The sequence below is a fragment of the Eleutherodactylus coqui genome, chromosome 1 (assembly GCF_035609145.1).
Source record: "Eleutherodactylus coqui strain aEleCoq1 chromosome 1, aEleCoq1.hap1, whole genome shotgun sequence".
NCBI lineage: Eukaryota > Metazoa > Chordata > Amphibia > Anura > Eleutherodactylidae > Eleutherodactylus > Eleutherodactylus coqui.
In genome coordinates, this window is record NC_089837.1 from 43137506 (window position 1) to 43159694 (window position 22189).

Below are 22189 nucleotides of genomic sequence, written 5' to 3' on the forward strand. Positions count from 1 at the left end.
TTAGCTTGAGATGTGCAACCATTACGTTTCCTCCTTGTCACAACCACACTCTGAACAGAAAGATACTACTTAAGGCCCCCCATCAGCATGTACAGCCACGCCTTACAACTAGGGTTGCCACCTTTGTCATGAAAAAATACCGGCCATAGTTAAAGGGGGCGGGGCAAAAATGTTGTTCTGCGCATGTGGGATGGCCATGGACAGGGGACCATAAAGGATCACACATTGGCAAGCACGACTAAAGGACTAACTAAGGGACAAACTGACTAGAAGGAATGACTGAGGGACAGACGGAATAAAGTACTGACTGACTAAGAAACAGATGGACTATTAGATTGACTGAGAGACGGACAGACTACAGGACTGACTGACTAACAGAGACAGACGGACTATAGGACTAACTGACTCTCTCTTATACCTGAAAGAGTGAAGAGACTAATGTCCTAGCAACACTCTGGATAGATTTGTGGCACTGCTCCAGCCTTGGGCAGAAGGTCACTTGTCTTCTTAGGCTTACATTCTTACATGTTAATGCTGCCATGTTACCGCAGTAACATGGCAGCATTAACATGTAATTATGACTTCAGTGACCTCAAAAGCCAGTGCTCTTAACTGGTTAGATAATGTCTATATGGGATCCATAGAAAAAAACAAAAACAACTTCCCACAGAGAAAAAGTATTTGCTGATTATGTCACATTTGACCAGAATGAACCAAAACCAGTCTCCCGAACAGTTCCTGGGCTATGTTAATACAGTGGAACAAAGAACATAAACCTCCACCAGTAACAAGTGGAATAGATGGAGGAGGCGAACTTTCCATTACTCAGATAAAGAGACTGTACCTGATATATAGTGGATGACCCATTCTGATAAGAATGCACTTGACCCACGTTTCTTGGCCTCTCACTGTCCCTAACTAGGACAGAAGTAAACAACTAAGATTGACTGAGAGACGGACAGACTATAGGACTGACTAACAGGCAGACAGGCTACAGGACTGACTGACTAACAGAGACAGACGGACTATAGGACTAACTGACTCTCTCTTATACCTGAAAGAGTGAAGAGACTAATGTCCTAGCAACACACTGGATAGATTTGTGGCACCGCTCCAGCCTTAGGCAGAAGGTCACTTGTCTTCTTAGGCTTACATTCTTACATGTTAATGCTGCCATATTACCGCAGTAACATGGCAGCATTAACATGTAATTATGACTTCAGTGACCTCAAAAGCCAGTGCTCTTAACTGGTTAGATAAGGTCTATTGACCAGAATGAACCAAAACCAGTCTCCCGAACAGTTCCTGGGCTACGTTAATACAGTGGAACAAAGAACATAAACCTCCACCAGTAACAAGTGGAATAGATGGAGGAGGCGAACTTTCTATTACTCAGATAAAGAGACTGTACCTGATATATAGTGGATGACCCATTCTGATAAGAATGCACTCGACCCACGTTTCTTGGCCACTCACTGTCCCTAACTAGGACAGAAGTAAACAACTAAGAATACAACTACCACCATTAACCACAGTATTTAGCCTGAGATTAGCAGGAAAAAACTAGAGACTAAGATCCAGCTCTGATTTCAACCACCATCAGATGAAGCCTGAGAATAATCAGCACATATCCACAGCCAAGACAGGAATAAAAGCCGACCCTAATTACTAAGTAGGTGCAACAGGTAGCAGAACACTCCCACCAGTGCCAGAGAAAGTTGAGAGGAAAACCAAAACAGCACTAGCATAGATCTCAGTGAACATAAAACAAAACCTGTCGCAACACACAGCCACAGTAAGGAGTAATTATGTTTAGGGTTTATTCACACAGGTGTCTACAGTGTCAGTCTGTGACATACTCAGGGTTTTCACAAACCAAAACTGTTCATATTACCAGCGGATTTGGAACCTTCTTGCATTTCTCCTGCCTTCACGTGTAGATACGCAGTGAATATACATGTATTGTGCATATTCACACAATCCTATTGACCTTTATAGGCAATTTCGGGCCATAGTATAAACCAAAAAGGAGATACTGCAATTTTTTCACATGCATAAAATACACGCATGAAAAATGCATGTCTGAATTCCCCAGTGCAAATGAATGGGGACTAGGCAGTCAGTATGGAGTGCGTAAAAAATATGTAGGTAAAACAGAGCGTAATTATGCAAGTGTGAATGAGGCTTGTAACGGGTTCTTTGAAGGCAACCATAATGCTGATAATGGTATGAGTAGTAGATGTTTGGTTTGGAACAAACTTCCAGCAGATGATGTTGGAAAAAGCAACAGCAAGTGTCTGTAAACCTACCGGAGATAAACATAGCCAAGAGAGGAATAGAACTGAAATAATATAAGGACAGACTAGCTGCAGCGTTGCTCCACCTGCTGCCAATGGTCTACAATTCTGTATAAAATGTAAAACGAGAGGCAAAAGTCCAAATCTCCAGGCCGAACTTCGGCCATGTGATCCTGTTGGTTCCTGGCTGCCCTTTCCTCCTCATTACAAGGAGCCTACTTCCCAATCTCATTGCTCCTACAACATTACTATTAGCTCATTGGTTCCCACCATACAGAACTGACCATATCGGTGGCCGATCTTCACATTCTCTGCTGCTCAGTCCTTTAGTTCTCCCTCACTTGGAAGGTCTGGAAGCCGTTATACAGGACACTGGATTGTTCCTATTACTTCATAGAAAGGATTTTCTCTTCCCTTAGTATTAGTTGTTACATAATACAATAATATAGAATGGCTTACCTCTCCGGTCAGCAGGTAGATGATCTCCAAGGTGAAGTTTAATATTCTTTTGGTAACGTCATTCCGCTCTTTGTCCATTCTCAGTGAATCATTTAGGAGAAGAACTTATTTGGATAAGAACATCAGAAAAATGGATCAACTGGAAGGTTCTAGAACTGCCGGCTTTATGAATAAAGACTCTAAATCACACGGGGGACATCATCATATGAGATTTACAGAGGCCCCCATTCAGTACTAACGAGCATCCACTTAGTAATAACGCCCCTCATGTGGGCCCCCCACTCAGTAGTAACGCCGCGGCAGAGGGTCGTTACCTGAAATGATGCAAGGTGGTTTTAACACAAACACGTCTCACATTCGCAGGGACATCGCACGTTGGCGAGTTAGATATCAGGCGGAGTTTCATGACCCAATGTCGCACTAACTCGTGAAGTTAGCGGAAGGCGACCCGCAGTGCGCACAACGTAATATTTCATGCAAGTCTGTTTTTATGCATTTCTGATAAAGGATGTTGTTGGTTGTAGAAGAAAGGGTTAATCACAATCTGCATGACAACCACTTCATTCACCCATTGGCTGTCCATCACCCAGCTCCCCATTGGCTGACAGTGGGGTGATTGTGAGAGGAAGCCTGTGATTGGTAGAAAGCAAGGGGCAACAGTCAGTGCGGAGTGAGAGGAGGAAACAGTCAGTGCGGAGTGAGAGGAGGAAACAGTCAGTGCGGAGTGAGAGGAGGAAACAGTCAGTGCGGAGTGAGAGGAGGAAACAGTCAGTGCGGAGTGAGAGGAGGAAACAGTCAGTGAGGAGGAAAGGTGTTTAATACAAGAGAAGATTATAATAGAAAATATAGAAAGGCAGAATAAGGAAGGAGGAGACAGAAAGAAGAATTGTAATTAAAAAAAAAGGAATTATTATATATGTATATATAATAATTTATATAAAAATACACACACAGGAGAGAGAGAGAAGTATAAAGAAAGATAGAGAAAGAGTTGTGAATAGAGGGAAAAAGGACCCCGACTACCGGTCAACGGCCTAAAGTCAATGAGAATTAAGAAGTACTACACCGCCCTCCAGTGATAGGAACTACAACCGCCATTGTTTAGGGTGACAGCATTACCACAACCCCCCTATTCTGGCGCACCGCACCTACACACGGCCGAGCATAATATTGGGCCGTGAAACCTAGCCAGATATCGCGCTCGCACCCAAGCGATGTGCCGGCGGATGCAAGTCGTTTTTTTCTAACAACACCTCCCATCACATCGGTGAGGTTGCGATCCTCCAGTGCCGCTCACAGCCACATCAGAGGATCGCCAAGTGTTTCCCATTGTTGTCAGGGGAAGACCCCACATTGCACGCATGTGATGGGTCTTCCGGCCCCATTGAAAATGATGCGTTCCAAGAAAATTCACTCGTGTGACTATTCAAAAGAATGGGGTTCATATTCGTGCAAGATTTTCTCAGCCGTGTGAATGCGGCCATATACTGTGGATAACCTGCAGTTATAGTACAACTCCTTTAACCCTTTGTGCTATACAAATTCATGCAGAGAGCCGGGCTCTCCTCATTACACAAGTAGAAAAATTAAACAACACGGCAGAAACCCTTCGGCGTCTCTTACCTGCCGGCCGGAGTCACACGCAGAGCTCTGATACTGTAATATAATGTAGCGGATATCAGTGTGCTGTATATGTGTGTATATATCCTCTGGCTGATAACAGAGACAACAGCAGGGACCAGTACCTGCTACACTGCAATAGGACCTGTGATGATGTCACCATCATGTGATCAGTATATAAGGGGCGGAGCTCAGCAGTGAGGAGAAGTGGTGGCTGTAGGATCTGTGATGTCACCATCATGTGATCAGTATATAAGGGGCGGAGCTCAGTGTGGAGATAAGTAGTTATTACATGCTTTAAAAAAAAAAAAACACTTTCAGAAAAATATTTTGTGTTACTTTCTCCTAAAGCGCATACCAAATGCTGAAGGTCTTCATGCCCGAACTACAGGGCCTCCACCTCTACTGACCCAAAAGTACTAAAAAAAGTTACCTCCAATGTGCTCAAAACCATATAAATAAGGCTACAGAAGTGTTGGGATTCTGTTGTGTAACAATGTGTAGTGGCCCAGTAGTTTTTTCCTGGCCCCCTCCATAAATGTCATACATGTCATGTTTTGTGTTAGTGTGCTGTGCAAGTGTCTTGTCATTCTATTAAGTGTATTGCACAGCTGCAGCAAATGAAGAGTTAAGAGTTTGCAAGAGACCGGGAGATGCTTGCAATGTATCAATTTGTCTTGTCATGTGGTATGAGTGAGAATATAAATAGGAGTGTGTGAGAGCGGGAAAAGGTCCTAGTCCATTCTTCTGGGTTCCTCAGTCTTCGCAGTGCCAGCCACATGGGGGTACCTTCAACTCTCATGTGGTGAAGAATGGAGGAGGAAGAGCGGTTACCGTTTACCTATGTGACAGCATCTGTGGCAGAGTGAGTCCCTTGAGAAAGAGAGCGTGAGCAAGAGAAGGTGCATACAGCCAGGCCTAGTGCAGAGGTAACATAGTATGTAAGGCTGAATGAAGACAATGTCCATCTAGTCCAGCCTGTCTATCCTACTGAGTTGATCCAGAGGAAGGCAAAAACCCCAAGAGCAGAAGCCAATTAGCCCTTTTGGGGAAAAAAAATCATTCTCGACTCCCTAATGGCAATCAGACTGTTGCCTGGATCAACCCTTAATAGTTCCTACCTGCCTGTATACCCGGATTGACAATTAACCTAAGATGTATATCCTATAATGTCCTTCCTCTCCAGAAAGACATCAAGTCCCCTTTTAAACTCCTCTATGGATTTTGCCATCACCACTTCCTCCGGCAGAGAGTTCCACAGTCTAACTGCTCTTACAGTAAAGAATCCCCTTCTATGTTGGTGATGAAACCTACTTTCCTCTAATCGTAGCCGATGCCCTTTTGTTACCGTCGCGGTCCTGGGTGTAAACAGATCATTGGAATGATCCTTGTATTGTCCCCTCATGTACTTATACATGGTTATTTGATCACCCCTTAGCCGTCTTTTTTCTAGAGTAAATAGTCCCAATTTGGATAGCCTCTCAGGGTATTCCAGTCCCGTCATTCCATGTATTAGTTTAGTTGCCATTCTTTGAACCCCCTCAAGCACTGTGACATCTTTCCTGAGCACCGGTGTCCAGAACTGTACGCAGTATTCCATGTGAGGCCTGACTAGTGCCTTATATAATGGAAGGATAATGTTCTCATCCTTCGCCCCTATACCTCTTTTAATGCACCCCAAGACTTTATTTGCCTTTGCAGCAGCTGACTGGCATTGGTTACTCCAGTTTAGTCTACTATTCACTAATACCCCCAGGTCCTTTTCCATATCACTTTTTCCTAGCGGTACCCCATTAATTGAATATTGGTGGCATCCGTTTCTCCTGCCCAAGTGCATAGTCTTACATTTTTCAACATTGAACTTCATTTGCCATTTTTCTGCCCAAGCCCCCAGCTTGTCCAGGTCCGTTTGTAGCCGCATATTGTCCTCCGTTGCATTAATTATCTTATTGATATTTTGCTGTGCAGCCCCTCTATCAGGTCGTTGATAAATATGTTGAACAGAGTGGGGCCTAATACCGAACCCTGTGGCACCCCGCTAGCGACTGTGGTCCAATCAGAGTACGAACCATTTATTACCCCCCTCTGCTTTCTATCATTGAGCCAATTTTTTACCCACTTACACACGTTTTCGCCCAGTCCGAGCTGCCTCATTTTGTATATTAGCCTATTATGTGGCACGGTGTCAAAGGCTTTAGAGAAGTCCAGATATACGAGATCAATAGATTCTCCCTGGTCCAGCTTAGAGCTTACTTCATCGTAGAAACTGATCAGATTTTTCTGACATGAGCGACCCTTCATGAATCCATGCTGGTGAGGAGTTATTCCCTTGTTCTCCATGAGGTACTCGTCGATGGCTTCTCTCAGAATCCCCTCGAAAATTTTTCCCGTTACTGAAGTGAGACTTACTGGCCTGTAGTTACCAGGCTCACTTTTGCTCCCTTTTTTGTAAATTGGAACCACGTTGGCAATGCGCCAATCCAATGGTACTACACCGGTCTTGATAGTGTCTAGAAATATTAGATATAGCGGCCTAGCTATCTCATCACTTAGTTCCCATAGTATCCTTGGGTGTAATCCATCTGGGCCCGGCGATTTATCAATTTTAGTCTTCTTTAGTCGCTTCCGCACCTCCTCCTGTGTTAGGTATGAAATATTTTGTGATGGGTTCATTTTATTCCCCTGCATCTCATGTGGCATTTCCTTTTCGTTTGTGAATACACTTGAGAAGAAACTGTTTAGTAGATTTGCCTTCCCTCCGTCATCTTCAATGATCTCTCCTGCATTATTTTTTAAAGGGCCAGTGCGCTCCCTGCAAATCCTTTTGCTGTTAATATAGTTGAAAAATAGCTTCGGCTTGTTTTTGCTCTCTTTGGCGATCCGTCTTTCTGCTTCCTCCTTGGCAGTTTTGATCTTATCTTTGCATATTTAGTTTTTTCCCTGTATGATTTTAGCGCTTCTTCGTGCCTTGTTGCTTTAGTAGTTTGAACGCTTTCTTTTTTTTGTTTATTACCCCTCTTACCGTCTTGTCGAGCCACATTGGTTTCCGTTTAGTTGACTTTCTTTTATTTTTAAAGGGTATGAACTGCTCACATGAGGTAATTAGGATCCTTTTGAACTTTTCCCATTCGTCCTCCGTACTGATATTTTTGAGGATATTGTCCCATTTAATGTTACCGATAGTAGTTCTAAGCTGATCAAATTTGGCTTTACTAAAGTTTAGTTTCTTTGTCACTCCCTGATAAGGCTTCCTATTGAATGACAGCTGGAAATTGATTATATAGTGGTCACTGTTCCCCAAGTGGCCCTCAACCTGCACCCCCTTTATACGTTCCGGTTTGTTAGTACTAGGTCCAGAATGGCTCTCCCTCTTGCTGGTTCCTGCACAAGTTGGTTCAGGTAATTATCTTTAATTACTCTCAAGAACTTATCACCCCTGTGAGATTTGCAGGTTTCGTTCTCCCATGTTATATCTGGATAATTAAAGTCCCCCATGATAATTACTTCGTAGCGGTTTGACACCTTGATTATTTTTCCTACACGGCTGTCCTGAAGACTGGGATCACCGCGTAGAGGTACGCCCATATGTTTTTGCATCTGGTCGTCCTGAAGTCTGGGATCACTGGGTGGAGGTACATCCATTTGTTTTTCACACCCGGCTGTCCTGAAGTCTGGGACCACTTAGTGGAGGTACTCTTAAAGGAGATGTCTCATGAAAGCAAGTGGGGTTATATACTTCTGTATGGCCATATTAATGCACTTTGTAATATACATCGTGCATTAATTATGAGCCATACAGAAGTTATTTCACTTACCTGTTCCGTTGCTGGCGTCCTCGTCTCCATGGATCCGTCTAAAATCGCCTCTTCTGGAGATTTTAGACGCGCTTGCGCAGTCCGGTCTTCTTGTTTTCTCAATGGGGCCGCTCGTGCAGGATGCCGGCTCCGTGTAGCTCCGCCCCGTCACGTGACGATTCCAGCCAATCAGGAGGCTGGAATCGGCAATGGACCGCACAGAAGCCCTGCGGTCCACCGAGGGTGAAGATCCCGGCGGCCATCTTCACAAGGTGAGTATGAAGACGCCGGACCGCGGGGATTCGGGTAAGTACTATATGTTTTTTTTTTTAAAACGTCTGCATCGGGTTTGTCTCGCGCCGAACGGGGGGGCTATTAAAAAAAAAAAAAAACCGTTTCGGCGTGAGACATCTCCTTTAAGTCTACTTCTTTACCTGCACTGCCAATTCTGTGTAAACTGTAGCATCAGCTGGAACTCATGGTTTGTAAAGTTTTGCCAGGCCCTGACCGCTCCCAGGGACCTGAGGTACGTTACTTTGGTCTGTGGCTCTGTTATTTACCACTTAGGGTTGGCATCACCCGTGACATTTGCTATCCCGGTTCTCCAGTTTATTGGGCATCCGTATGCTAGGCTAAGGCTACATGGGTCTCCCTGGGAGAGAGCCTGGTAAGTGCCACCATGACAAGTGACCACTCTTCCCTCCCAGCTCCTCAATGTGTGCCTTGTGTCTGGGGTGACCCTACAAGACGTTGCAAGTGAAACAAAAAAAGTGGGCCTCTGGATTAGCGGTATGTCTGGAGGAGAAAAAAATGAAGCAGACGCTAAAAAGAACCCCTGCCTACATTGAACCCTGGTGGTGGCTCGGTGATGCTCGGGGGCTGCTTTGCTTCCTCTGGCACTAGTAACCTGCTGTGTGTGTAGTGTCCCACTACAGGAGTTAATGTAGTTTTGCTGAAATATGTGTGTACTGCTTAAAGAACGTTAACAGGTTCATTCACCATGCCTATTCTGCCTGATAACTCCCACTGTACCCTGGTGGCTAGTTAGGTAACAATAGTTAGCTGTTCAGTGACTGAAGTAGTAAGGAGTCAGAAACACTTTCTTTTCTCCTATGGAGAGCACCTATGAGTGAGGAGACTCAAAAGGCCATTCATGCTCCTCTGGGTAATATGCAAACAAGGGAGATGGAATAATCCCTCCACAGTGCCACCTATTGGAAGGCAGCATTTCTTCAAGCCAAAGTCAGACTCTTTATACAAGCCTTGTAACTATGACTGGGAATTAAAAGTAAAGCCAGAATTCGTGTACAGAGGATAACCGCTTCTCACTGATTGGTTGAGAGAATTTAGTGAGAACATAAAAGTTAGTGAACAGAGGAAGTGGTGGGAGAAGAGTTCTAGAGTTGAGAACAAACAAGAGAACAGAGCAGAAGAAACGACCAGAGCTAACGCCAGAGAGAGAGTGGTCAGAAATGGAAGTGTAATAAGTAAGAGAAAGAAAGTTCTGCTTGGAAAAGACAGAGAGAAACAATGAGAGATAGTTTATACAGAAAGAACCAGTTTATGCAGTAATCATGGAAGCAAAGAAACAGTCTGTCTACCAATAGCAGGAGAAGAAAAGAGAATACATAAAGAAATATGGTGAAGAGAGGAATTAATAGAACAAAAGAAACAGCTGAAACAGAAGTAACATCCTAGGGTGCAGAAGAGTTACCTGAACTTGAAATTGTAAAAAAGCTTAATGTGCAAATGTGGTTTCTGGACTTCTATCTCTGAGCGTACAGATGTGACTAATGACAGACTGTCACCATCTGGAGAGAAATCATCTGGGCTTGAATGTCTTGTCTGATAGACAAAAGATCTTTCATTTCATAATCTTTTCCTTCAAAGAACGTTCTCAGAAAGATAGTTCATCCGCCACACAGTGAGCATATATGACCGCTTTGAACAACTGTAACAGTAAGTATACACTAGAATGGCTGTTTCTGCAAAACCAGACAATCATCAACCTAGTTTTATCTAATGTGTATGACCAGCTTAAAGGGGTTCTGTGGTTTAAAATAAAAAAATGTTACCAGCTTGGCATAAGTTAAAATAAACAAGAAAACATATTCACCAATCTTCAGATCCCCAGAGTCACTACTAACCGACTCCTGCTGCTCAGTCCCCATTCTCTGCCACCAGAAGTCAGATGATGGCTGCGGGTAATCAGAGGCTGCAGGGAACTCCTGGCATCATGACACCAAGGATGTGAATGCTGATGCCAGGAGTTCAGAAGGTGATGCTGCAGCCTCTGATTGGCTTCAGTGTTCTCACAGACTCCCAGCGGCAGAGAATCGGGACAGAGCAGTGCCTAGGAGGGGAGGAGGTGCAAAGATGGGTGAGGTTGCTTTATTTTTTTAAAGGAGATGTCCCGAGGCAGCAAGTGGGTCTATACACTTCTGTATGGCCATAATAATGCACTTTGTAATGTACATTGTGCATTAATTATGAGCCATACAGAAGTTATAAAAAGTTTTATACTTACCTGCTCCGTTGCTGGCGTCCTCGTCTCCATGGTGCCGACTAATTTTCGCCCTCCGATGGCCAAATTAGCCGCGCTTGCGCAGTCCGGGTCTTCTCCTCTTCTCTATGGGGCTCCGTGTAGCTCCGTGTAGCTCCGCCCCGTCACGTGCCGATTCCAGCCAATCAGGAGGCTGGAATCGGCAATGGACCGCACAGAAGCCCTGCGGTCCATGAAGACAGAGGATCCCGGCGGCCATCTTCAGCAGGTGAGTATGAAGACGCCGGACCGCCGGGATTCAGGTAAGCGCTGTGCGGGTGGGTTTTTTAACCCCTGCATCGGGGTTGTCTCGCGCCGAACGGGGGGGGGGTTTAAAAAAAAAAAAAACCCGTTTCGGCGCGGGACATCTCCTTTAACTTATGCTGAGTTGGGAAAAATGTTTAATTTGAAAAAACACAACTCCTTTAAAAGAGCCATCTGTCCCAAACTGATAAAGATTCCCCGGATTCTTCTTTCGTAAACATCAACTGTCAAAGTAAAGCTAAACCGTCCTGGACAAATTAGAGTTGTCTGGCCACATGGCTGTTATTAGAGGGTTTCGTACAACTAAAGTCTAATGTATATGGGGGCCTTAGACATAAAAACCTTTCAACACATTTTTTCTGATAAAAAGTGCATTTTGTAGTCTGAAAACTATGGGGCGTATATATAGTACATATACTTTTTTTTCTATGCTATATATGTATGTCTTATATGTCTCCTGGTGGTTCTCCATCATGACATCCTTGTACAGATCCTTGTGTCCTTCTAAATACTCCCACTCCTCCATGGAGAAATAGACAGCGACATCCTGACACCTTATAGGAACCTGACAACACAATGATACCGTCATTACCCAGACTCCTCTAGTGCTGTTACTGTATAATTACCCAGCAGTATATCAAAGTATAAATGAAGTGGGCAACAGCACAACCCAAATACAATGCCCCAAGGTGGGAGAATATATATAAGCGTGGTGCAGGATTTCAGGACAGGTGTGGACTTATTGACCCGTATCAGTATAATTACCCCTCCATTGGTTTGGGGTGAAATCAGCCCTCCAGCACTTGGCTTTTAAAAGGAGGAACTTTATTCCTCCATAAGCTAGCTGCGACGTTTCGACCTTGAGGTCTTTCTCAAGCAGGGGGCAGTGTGCTGCTCTATAGCAAAGGCAGGATAGAGGCGCTCACCCCAAGGTCTCTACACCAAGATATAAAGCCGCCTTCACACAGGGAGTAACACTGAGAATCCTGCAGTGTCTACAGTACACGGCAACGGAAGGAAAGTCTACAAATCTTCACACATCATGGCTTTTGTCCTGCACGGCATTTGACTAATGCTGCGTTTTGATACGGACAGCATGGAGGCTCATCTATTTATATTGCAGGAACACCAGATATGTGCAGCGGGCTTTCACCATAGAGATCGATGGGCAACACAAAAAACGCACCGTAAGAGATTATGGTTTCTGTAGCTTTTCCGTTCTGAAAACGCTCTTAATTCACTTAAAAATCTGCGTTTGTTTTGTTTTTCTTAATTATAGGTTTATTGAATTTTTATAAAGAAACAAATAAGAAAGTTTACAATTAGAGATGAGCGAGCGTACTCGCTAAGGGAAATTACTGGAGCGAGTTGTGCCTTATGCGAGTACCTGCCCGAGCGTCTCAAAAGATTCGGGTGCCGGTGGGGGAGAGCGGTGAGCAGGGGGGGGGGGGGGGGGGGGGAGAGTGAGAAAGAGATCACGATTTTCTCAGATTTTCTTGGAACATTCAGATAAGCGTAAAAGTATCGCAAGTGTTTCCAATATACTTTAATGAGAGTAATCGCATCACCGTCACATGCACATCACATGGCATACGAGTTTCCAAGGTTCAATAGGAAACAATGGGCGACCCCTCCTGCGGGAATGCCCCAAAATAGAACACACTGCAAGGGGGAATATGGATAATTAGAACTCAAGCGAGTTTCTTGTTTATGTGAACAAGCCCTAAAAGTTGCATTTTTGTGCTTAGTCTTCCACACGGACCATCCGCACACATTCTTGTTGATAACAGCACGCATATGCGACCATACGCAAATAGTTTCCATGATCATTTACAGGTCTTCCACTGCAGTATCCGACCCCCTCGTGTGAGCACATCCCTCAACATGCAGGGTGGGAGAGCATACAAAGGGTGTCAGACCACCTAGTACTTGTAGTGCACCATACAGGCTTACAAGGTGTGAATGGCTGTTCATCAGTACCTGACCCGGTATAATGCTCCTCCATCTGACTGTCTGCATGCTGGGAGTTGCGGTGCTTCTACCTGCCCTCTGGTATTAGTACATTGGTAAGTATACGGCCACTTTCTGTATCTTGTAATGGTGGTTAAATAATTTTAACACCCAGTTCAGCATCATCCTGCAACGTTGATCTAAAGGCAAAACCCGATGTGTTAAATATCTGTTTTCAGCATTTTTCACATTCGAAATAGGAATCTGGTTTCCTTGTAAAAGGTTTTCCACGTATAGAAATCAAAACATGTGAATTATTTGATGATATCTACAACTGGTATGAGTAGTAAAACATTTCCCACATTATTAACAGAAGGCCTCTCTACTGTGTGAGTTCTCTGATGTGCAGTAAGAGTTGATTTCACTGCAAAACATTTCCCACATTCTGAACATGAATAGGGCTTCGCCCCTGTGTGAATTCTCTGATGTCTAACAAGATCTGATTTTTGGATAAAAGATTTCTCACATTCTGAGCATGAGAATGGCTTCTCACCTGTGTGACTTCTCTGATGTACAACAAAATCAGATTTAATGGTAAAATACTTCCCACATTCTGCACATGAAAACAACTTTTCTCCTGTGTGAATTCTCTGATGTCTAACAAGATCTGATTTTTGGATAAAAGATTTCTCGCATTCTGAACATGAAAATGGCTTCTCCCCTGTGTGACTTCTATGATGTGTGGCAAGATCTGATTTCCGGGTAAAACGTTTCCCACATTCTAAACATGAATGAAGCTTCTCTCCTGTGTGAATTCTCTCATGTGTAATAAAGTGTGATCTACGTGCAAAACATTTCCCACAGTGTGAGCAAGAGTACGGCTTCACTCCTGTGTGAGTTCTCTGATGTGTAACAAGATCTGATTTCCGGGTAAAATGTTTCCCACATTCTACACATGAATGCAGCTTCTCTCCTGTGTGAATTTTCTCATGTTTAATAAAGTATGATCTATGTGCAAAACATTTGCCACATTCTGAACATGAAAACGGCTTCTCTCCTGTGTGAAGTCTCTCATGTGCAATTAAGTGTGATCTATGTGCAAACCATTTTCCACATTCTGAACATGTAAACGGCTTCTCTCCTGTGTGAATTTTCTGATGCCTAACAACATCTGCTTTTTTGATAAAAGATTTCCCACATTTTGAACATGAAAACGGCCTCTCTCCTGTGTGAATTCTCTCATGTATAACAAGTTCCGATTGCTGGGTAAAAAGTTTCCCGCATTCTGAACATGGATGCAGTTTCTCTCCTGTGTGAATCCTCTCATGTGCATTCAAGTGTGATCTATATGCATAACATTTCCCACAGTGTGAACAGGAGTACGGCCTCTCCCCTGTGTGCACTCTTGTGTGTATAAAAAGAGCTGATCTTTTTAAAAACTGTTTTCCACATTCACCACACTCAAACTTTTTACGCACTTTGTGAGTTGTAGGTGAGGTAACCATCTGTGATTGGTCAGGAGAAGGTTCCTCATGATTAGGGGGATTACATGATAGATCTGTACTGACAAGCTGTGGTTGGTCAGGAAAAGGTTCCTCATGATTAGGGGGATTATACGACAGATCTGTAAGGACAAGCTGTGATTGGTCAGTAGAAGGCTCCTCACGTTTAGGGGGATTATATGATAAATCTGTACTGACAAGCTGTGATTGGTCAGGAGAAGGTTCCTCATGATTAGTGGGATTATATGACAGATCTGTACTGACAAGCTGTGATTGGTCAGGAGAAGGTTCCTCATGGTTAGTGGGATTATATGACAGATCTGTACTGACAAGCTGTGGATGTACATGAAGGGTGATGAGGTTTTCTGGTGAAGAGAGCTGCACGATATCTTCATCTTCTACTTTATAATTACACGATAACATCAAGTTTCCGTCTGAGTTCTCAGGTGGATTATCTGTTAGGAGTAAGAAAAAAAAAAAAGCTTTGTGATTTTTTTTTTTCAGATCGCAAAAGTACAAAAATGTATAGACTGTGTATTAGCCTGGAAACACACTTTTGGCTTTTCATGTCATTTGAGCTGCATTTTTTGAGACAAAACGCAGAATTGGATCCGACAAGACTTGGAAATAAAAGCGCTTCTTTATATTTTCTAAACAGAGACAAAAACTATTCATGTGATTTCGGTCTTTGTATGTACTTCGCCTTATGGGGCATCGATTCATGCAGGTTTTATAGAAAACCTACCAGATACTGCTTACTTTATTGTAAATATCAATATCCCCCAAAAGTAAAAAGAATTCTAAATATGACTCTTAATGATATGCAGATTATGTTTAATTTACGGAGAAAACCCAACTCTGCATGGGGTTGGAGTCCTCACTTCTGGGTTGGTGATTACAGCAGCCTCAAGGCTCCATACACCTCAAGTGCAAAAAACAAAAGTCTGCACATCTGTAACGGGCTGCTGGTAAGTGCCCAGGATGATGCAGAGATGACAAACGGAGGCAGAAGAAGCACTTTATTTTTTACCATTTTGATTTATTTACTTAAACTGTCAAAGGGTTAACTACTACACTCCATAGGAGGCATGGACAGCTATCGGTGTAGGACTGTGCCTAGAGGGGTAACTGATATGGAGTGGATGAGAGCTGAAGCACTCCTACATCCCGTGATATTGATCGCAGAGGGCCAATGAAAGGCAGACATCAGCATCTAGGTCTGCTATAGCCTGTGAGTGCTAGGACAAGTGATAATACACTGCAGCATAGAAGTATTGCAGTGCATTATCTGGGCAATCATATGATGGAAGTTTGAAGAAAAAAAAAAAAAAGACAGAACTTAAAAATATTCAAAAAAGTAAAAGAAAGGCCTCTTTTGCACACTTTTCCTTTTGTACGTTTAAAAAAGCAAATATATATGTTTGCTATTGGCACATCTGTAACAATCCTTACAAGAAATTGAACACACCTTGCATGCCTCAGGGCAAAATGCTATTCAGAAAAAACAAAAACCTAAGGCAAAATGCGTTTTCTTTTTTGTCTATAACTGGACAATAATCATTACCTTCCATATTCACCATAAACTCGGACCATTAAGGTGCCCATACACATTCAAAAACTGTTCCAAGAACAATTGCTCATCCCACAGCCGTTTCCCACGGATACCCCACATGGATGAAAGTTCATCTGGGCCAAACGTTCATGTGTTTAGAGGTAAGCTGCAGCCAGACAACTCTGATGACGCCTTATCTCCCAGGAACAGGAGGATCCGGCTATGAAACTTAACATCCCCGATTCTTCTTTTCTCCATGATCATATGCCAAAGAAGCTTGATCCGCCCCGGACACATTAGAGACTTGTCCAAAACCTGCTGATAAAGGCAGATTTGGCAGCCGGACAACTAAAGTCTAATGCGTATGGAGCCTCTGGGGTACTTTTACACTGTACGAATGTTGTCCACTTAAGTGCTCCAAAGTCATCCCAAAGATTATGGCTTCGGTCCTTTCACACAGAAGCGATAATTACTTTCATGCGGCTGCATTGAATGGCTGTAATTGGTTCATCAAGTGCTGCAGGGATTGGCTGAGCTGCAGCACTCAAGAACCAATCAGAGCCAGCACTTCCTGGAGGCAGGGTTTTTGAACCTCCAATCCAGGAAGCGCTGTCTGAAGACTTCAAAATAGTGGTGGGGACCTGAGAGGAGACATGCGGCGGAGACGTCTGTTAGGTGATGCATTCTGTCTTTTTAATGCAGCCAGGGCTTATTTTTGGAATAGGGCTTATATTTCCAGCACTCCAAAAATCCTGGCAAAAGGGAGCTATAAAGTCGTGCAACTTTGTAGCAACACAAAAATTGCAATATGGCCGTGAGAAAATGCAGCGATGTTGCTGTTGCCCATGTGAAAGAGGCCTATGGGTGGCTTCACACGGGTGAGAAAATTGTGCGATTTCTCATCTGATGTGAGAGTTAGTTAAAAAAGCTGATTAATGAAACCAATTATATACAATGCTTTCCCCTTTCCATTAGCGATGTTTTCACTCCTGCGATGATGAAAGAACAAAAAAAAAAAATTGCAGCATGCTCTGTCTTTTTGCGCTGTGCAATTTTTTTTCTCTCTCATATTTCCCTATGAAGCCTTCTTTTTATAGCACCGCAACACACGAAACGTGCATTATAGGGCGGCAGCGATGCAAAAAGAGAAAATAGCGTCACTAACACTCAAAAATCATGGGCAAAAAGACACGACAGCTCGTGTGAAACTAGCCCAATAGTCTGAAAAATTCTCACAAATATATTTATTTTTTGTTTTCTCCACTACATATATAAATCTCTTCTTACCTTGTGGTGTAAGAGGCTGGTGGTTCTCCATCATGACGTCCTTGTACAGATCCTTGTGTCCTTCTAAATACTCCCACTGCTCCATGGAAAAATAGACAGCGACATCCTGACACCTTATAGGAACCTGACAACACAATGATACCATCATTACCCAGACTCCTCTAGTGCTGTTACTGTATAATTACCCAGCATTCCCAGCAGGGTCACCTCTCCAGTCAGCAGCTCAGTGATCTTGTTGGTGAGTTCTAGGATCTTCTGCTCATGTATCACTAAGTGAGGATGAGCCTCTGTGATGGGGCTCTGGCTCCTGCTCCATCCTCCTGACTCATGGAGATGGCTGTTGGGAATTGCATCGTCACCCGTTGTCTTCACTATTAAGTAATCCTGTGTATGGAGAGAGACATGTAGGGAGCTGAACCCAGTATCCCTCCCTGAGTAGAAAGTGAGAGATTGTGATCCCGCTGCATAGAGGTCTAATGCGATCACATCACAAAAATGGTGACAGATCTTAGGCAAAGAACTGACAAGGTGTAATCCGACTTCGAGCTGGCCAACTGATGGAAGCAGCATATGGCAATGGCACTCAATACGGGTGGAACTCCAGCTTTGACTAGGACAGAGGTAAACAACCAAGTGAGAATACAACTACCACCAGTAACTACAGTACTTAGCTTGAGATGTGCAACCATTACGTTTCCTCCTTGTCACAACCACACTCTGAACAGAAAGATACTACTTAAGGCCCCCCATCAGCATGTACAGCCGCGCCTTACAACTAGGGTTGCCACCTATTTCATGAAAAAATACCGGCCATGGTTAAAGGGGGCGGGGCAAAAATTTTGTTCTGCGCATGTGCGATGGCCATGGACAGGGGGCCATAAAGGATCAAACATTGGCAAGCGCGACTAAAGGACTAACTAAGGCACAAACTGACTAGAAGGAATGACTGAGGGACAGACGGAATAAAGTACTGACTGACTAAGAAACAGATGGACTATTAGATTGACTGAGAGACGGACAGACTATAGGACTGACTAATAGGCAGACGGACTACAGGACTGACTGACTAACTGAGAGACAGACGGACTATAGGACTAACTGACTCTCTCTTATACCTGAAAGAGTGAAGAGACTAATGTCCTAGCAACACACTGGATAGATTTGTGGCACCGCTCCAGCCTTAGGCAGAAGGTCACTTGTCTTCTTAGGCTTACATTCTTACATGTTAATGCTGCCATATTACCGCAGTAACATGGCAGCATTAACATGTAATTATGACTTCAGTGACCTCAAAAGCCAGTGCTCTTAACTGGTTAGATAATGTCTATATGGGATCCATAGAAAAAAAACAACAACAACTTCCCACAGAGAAAAAGTATTTGCTGATTATGTCACATTTGACCAGAATGAACCAAAACCAGTCTCCCGAACAGTTCCTGGGCTATGTTAATACAGTGGAACAAACATAAACCTCCACCAGTAACAAGTGGAATAGATGGAGGAGGCGAACTTTCCATTACTCAGATAAAGAGACTGTACCTGATATATAGTGGATGACCCATTCTGATAAGAATGCACTCGACCCACGTTTCTTGGCCACTCACTGTCCCTAACTAGGACAGAAGTAAACAACTAAGAATACAACTACCACCATTAACCACAGTATTTAGCCTGAGATTAGCAGGAAAAAACTAGAGACCAAGATCCAGCTCTGATTTCAACCACCATCAGATGAAGCCTGAGAATAATCAGCACATATCCACAGCCAAGACAGGAATAAAAGCCGACCCTAATTACTAAGTAGGTGCAACAGGTAGCAGAACACTCCCACCAGTGCCAGAGAAAGTTGAGAGGAAAACCAAAACAGCACTAGCATAGATCTCAGTGAACATAAAACAAAACCTGTCGCAACACACAGCCACAGTAAGGAGTAATTATGTTTAGGGTTTATTCACACAGGCGTCTACAGTGTCAGTCTGTGAAATACTCAGGGTTTTCACAAACCAAAACTGTTCATATTACCAGCGGATTTGGAACCTTCTTGAATTTCTCCTGCCTTCACGTGTTAATATGCAGTGAATATACATGTATTGTGCATATTCACACAATCCTATTGACCTTAATAGGCAATTTCGGGCCGTAGTATAAACCAAAAAGGAGATGCTGCAATTTTTTCACATGCATAAAATACACGCATGAAAAATGCATGTCTGAATTCCCCAGTGCAAATGAATGGGGACTAGGCAGTCAGTATGGAGTGCGTAAAAAATATGTAGGTAAAACAGAGCGTAATTATGCAAATGTGTGAATGAGGCTTGTAACGGGTTCTTTGAAGGCAACCATAATGCTGATAATGGTATGAGTAGTAGATGCTTGGTTTGGAACAAACTTCCAGTAGAAGATGTTGGAAAAAGCAACAGCAAGTGTCTGTAAACCTACCGGAGATAAACATAGCCAAGAGAGGAATAGAAAGGAAATAATATAAGGACAGACTAGCTGGACCGTGTGCTCCACCTGCTGCCAATGGTCTACAATTCTATATAAAATGTAAAACGCGAGGCAAAAGTCCAAATCTCCAGGCCAAACTCAGTCCATGTGATCCTGCTGGCTCCTGGCTGCCCTTCCCTCCTCATTACAAGGAGCCTACTTACCATTCTCATTGCTCCTACAACATTACTGTTAGCTCATTGGTTCCCACCATACAGAACTGACCATATTGGGGGCCGATCTTCACATTCTCTGCTGCTCTTTAGTTCTCCCTCACTTGGAAGGTCTGGAAGCCGTTATACAGGACACTGGATTGTTCCTATTACTTCTTAAAAAAAAGGATTTTCTCTTCCCTTAGTATTAGTTGTTACATAATACAATAAAGATGTATAGAATGGCTTACCTCTCCGGTCAGCAGGTAGATGATCTCCAAGGTGAAGTTTAATATTCTTTTGGTAACGTCATTCCGCTCTTTGTCCATTCTCAGTGAATCATTTAGGAGAAGAACTTATTTGGATAAGAACATCAGAAAAATGGATCAACTGGAAGGTTCTAGAACAGCCGGCTTTATGAATAAAGACTCTAAATCACACGGGGGACATCATCATATGAGATTTACAGAGGCCCCCATTCAGTACTAACGAGCATCCACTTAGTAATAACGCCCCTCATGTGGGCCCCCCACTCAGTAGTAACGCCGCGGCAGAGGGTCGTTACCTGAAATGATGCAAGGTGGTTTTAACACAAACACGTCTCACATCCGCAGGGACATCGCACGTTGGTGAGTGAGATAGCAGGCGGAGTTTCATGACCCAATGTCGCACTAACTCGTGAAGTTAGCGGAAGGCGACCCGCAGTGCGCACAACGTAATATTTCATGCAAGTCTGTTTTTATGCATTTCTGATAAAGGATGTTGTTGGTTGTAGAAGAAAGGGTTAATCACAATCTGCATGACAACCACTTCATTCACCCATTGGCTGTCCATCACCCAGCTCCCCATTCGCTGACAGTGGGGTGATTGTGAGAGGAAGCCTGTGATTGGTAGAAAGCAAGGGGCAACAGTCAGTGCGGAGTGAGAGGAGGAAACAGTCAGTGCGGAGTGAGAGGAGGAAACAGTCAGTGCGGAGTGAGAGGAGGAAACAGTCAGTGCGGAGTGAGAGGAGGAAACAGTCAGTGCGGAGTGAGAGGAGGAAACAGTCAGTGCGGAGTGAGAGGAGGAAACAGTCAGTGAGGAGGAAAGGTGTTTAATACAAGAGAAGATTATAATAGAAAATATAGAAAGGCAGAATAAGGAAGGAGGAGACAGAAAGAATTGTAATTAAAAAAAAAGGAATTAATATATATATATATATATATATATATATATATATATATATATATATATAATATAAATACACACACAGGAGAGAGAGAGAAGTATAAAGAAAGATAGAGAAAGAGTTGTGAATAGAGGGAAAAAGGACCCCGACTACCGGTCAACGGCCTAAAGTCAATGAGAATTAAGAAGTACTACACCGCCCTCCAGTGATAGGAACTACAACCGCCATTGTTTAGGGTGATAGCATTACCACAACCCCCCCATTCTGGCGCACCGCACCTACACACGGCCGAGCATAATATTGGGCCGTGAAACCTAGCCAGATATCGCGCTCGCACCCAAGCGATGTGCCGGCGGATGCAAGTCGTTTTTTTCTAACAACACCTCCCATCACATCGGTGAGGTTGCGATCCTCCAGTGCCGCTCACAGCCACATCAGAGGATCGCCAAGTGTTTCCCATTGTTGTCAGGGGGAGACCTCGCATTGTACGCATGTGATGGGTCTTCCGGCCCCCATTGAAAATTATGCGTTCCAAGAAAATTCACTCGTGTGACTATTCAAAAGAATGGGGTTCATATTCGTGCAAGATTTCCTCAGCCGTGTGAAAGCGGCCGTATACTGTGGATAACCTGCAGTTATAGTACAACCCCTTTAACCCTTTGTGCTATATGAATCCGTGCAGAGAGCCGGGCTCTCCTCGTTACACAAGTACAAAAATTCAACAACACTGCAGAACCCTTCCGGTGTCTCTTACCTGCCGGCCGGCCGGAGTCACACACAGCTCTGATACTGGTCTATAATGTAGTTGATATCAGTGTGCTGTATATGTGTATATATATCCTCTGGCTGATAACAGAGACAATAACAGGGACCAGAACCTGCTACACTGCAATAGGACCTGCGATGATGTCACCGTCATGTGATCAGTATATAAGGGGCGGAGCTCAGCAGTGAGGAGAAGTAGTGGCTGTAGGATCTGTGATGATGTCACCATCATGTGATCAGTATATAAGGGGCGGAGCTCAGTGTGGAGATGATAAGTAGTCCAATTCTTACATGCTTTTAAAAAAAAAAACACTTTCTGATTTCTTTTTCAAATTCCTGGTTGCTATGGT

General features: G+C 43.6%; 3 protein-coding genes across 3 annotated transcripts in view; all 3 read right to left on the reverse strand.

The window, feature by feature from the left end:
• The window catches only part of LOC136608642 (oocyte zinc finger protein XlCOF29-like), an 18767-nt gene extending 15845 nt beyond the window's left edge, over positions 1 to 2922 (reverse strand). Inside the window, exon 1 of the mRNA XM_066589123.1 lies at positions 2757 to 2922. Coding sequence (XP_066445220.1) covers positions 2757 to 2834 — 78 coding nt within the window. The 5' untranslated portion in view covers positions 2835 to 2922. The remainder of the gene's footprint in view (positions 1 to 2756) is intronic.
• The window catches only part of LOC136614755 (zinc finger protein 585A-like), a 24999-nt gene extending 4764 nt beyond the window's left edge, over positions 1 to 20235 (reverse strand). The window contains exons 1-4 of the mRNA XM_066594136.1: positions 20158 to 20235; positions 17475 to 17651; positions 17268 to 17343; positions 13330 to 14883 (exon numbers count right to left, since the gene is read on the reverse strand). Coding sequence (XP_066450233.1) covers positions 13330 to 14883; positions 17268 to 17343; positions 17475 to 17651; positions 20158 to 20235 — 1885 coding nt within the window. The remainder of the gene's footprint in view (positions 1 to 13329; positions 14884 to 17267; positions 17344 to 17474; positions 17652 to 20157) is intronic.
• Positions 1 to 22189, reverse strand: part of LOC136608229 (oocyte zinc finger protein XlCOF8.4-like) — a 158423-nt gene that overhangs the window by 45784 nt on the left and 90450 nt on the right. The gene's annotated exons all lie outside the window — the stretch shown is intronic.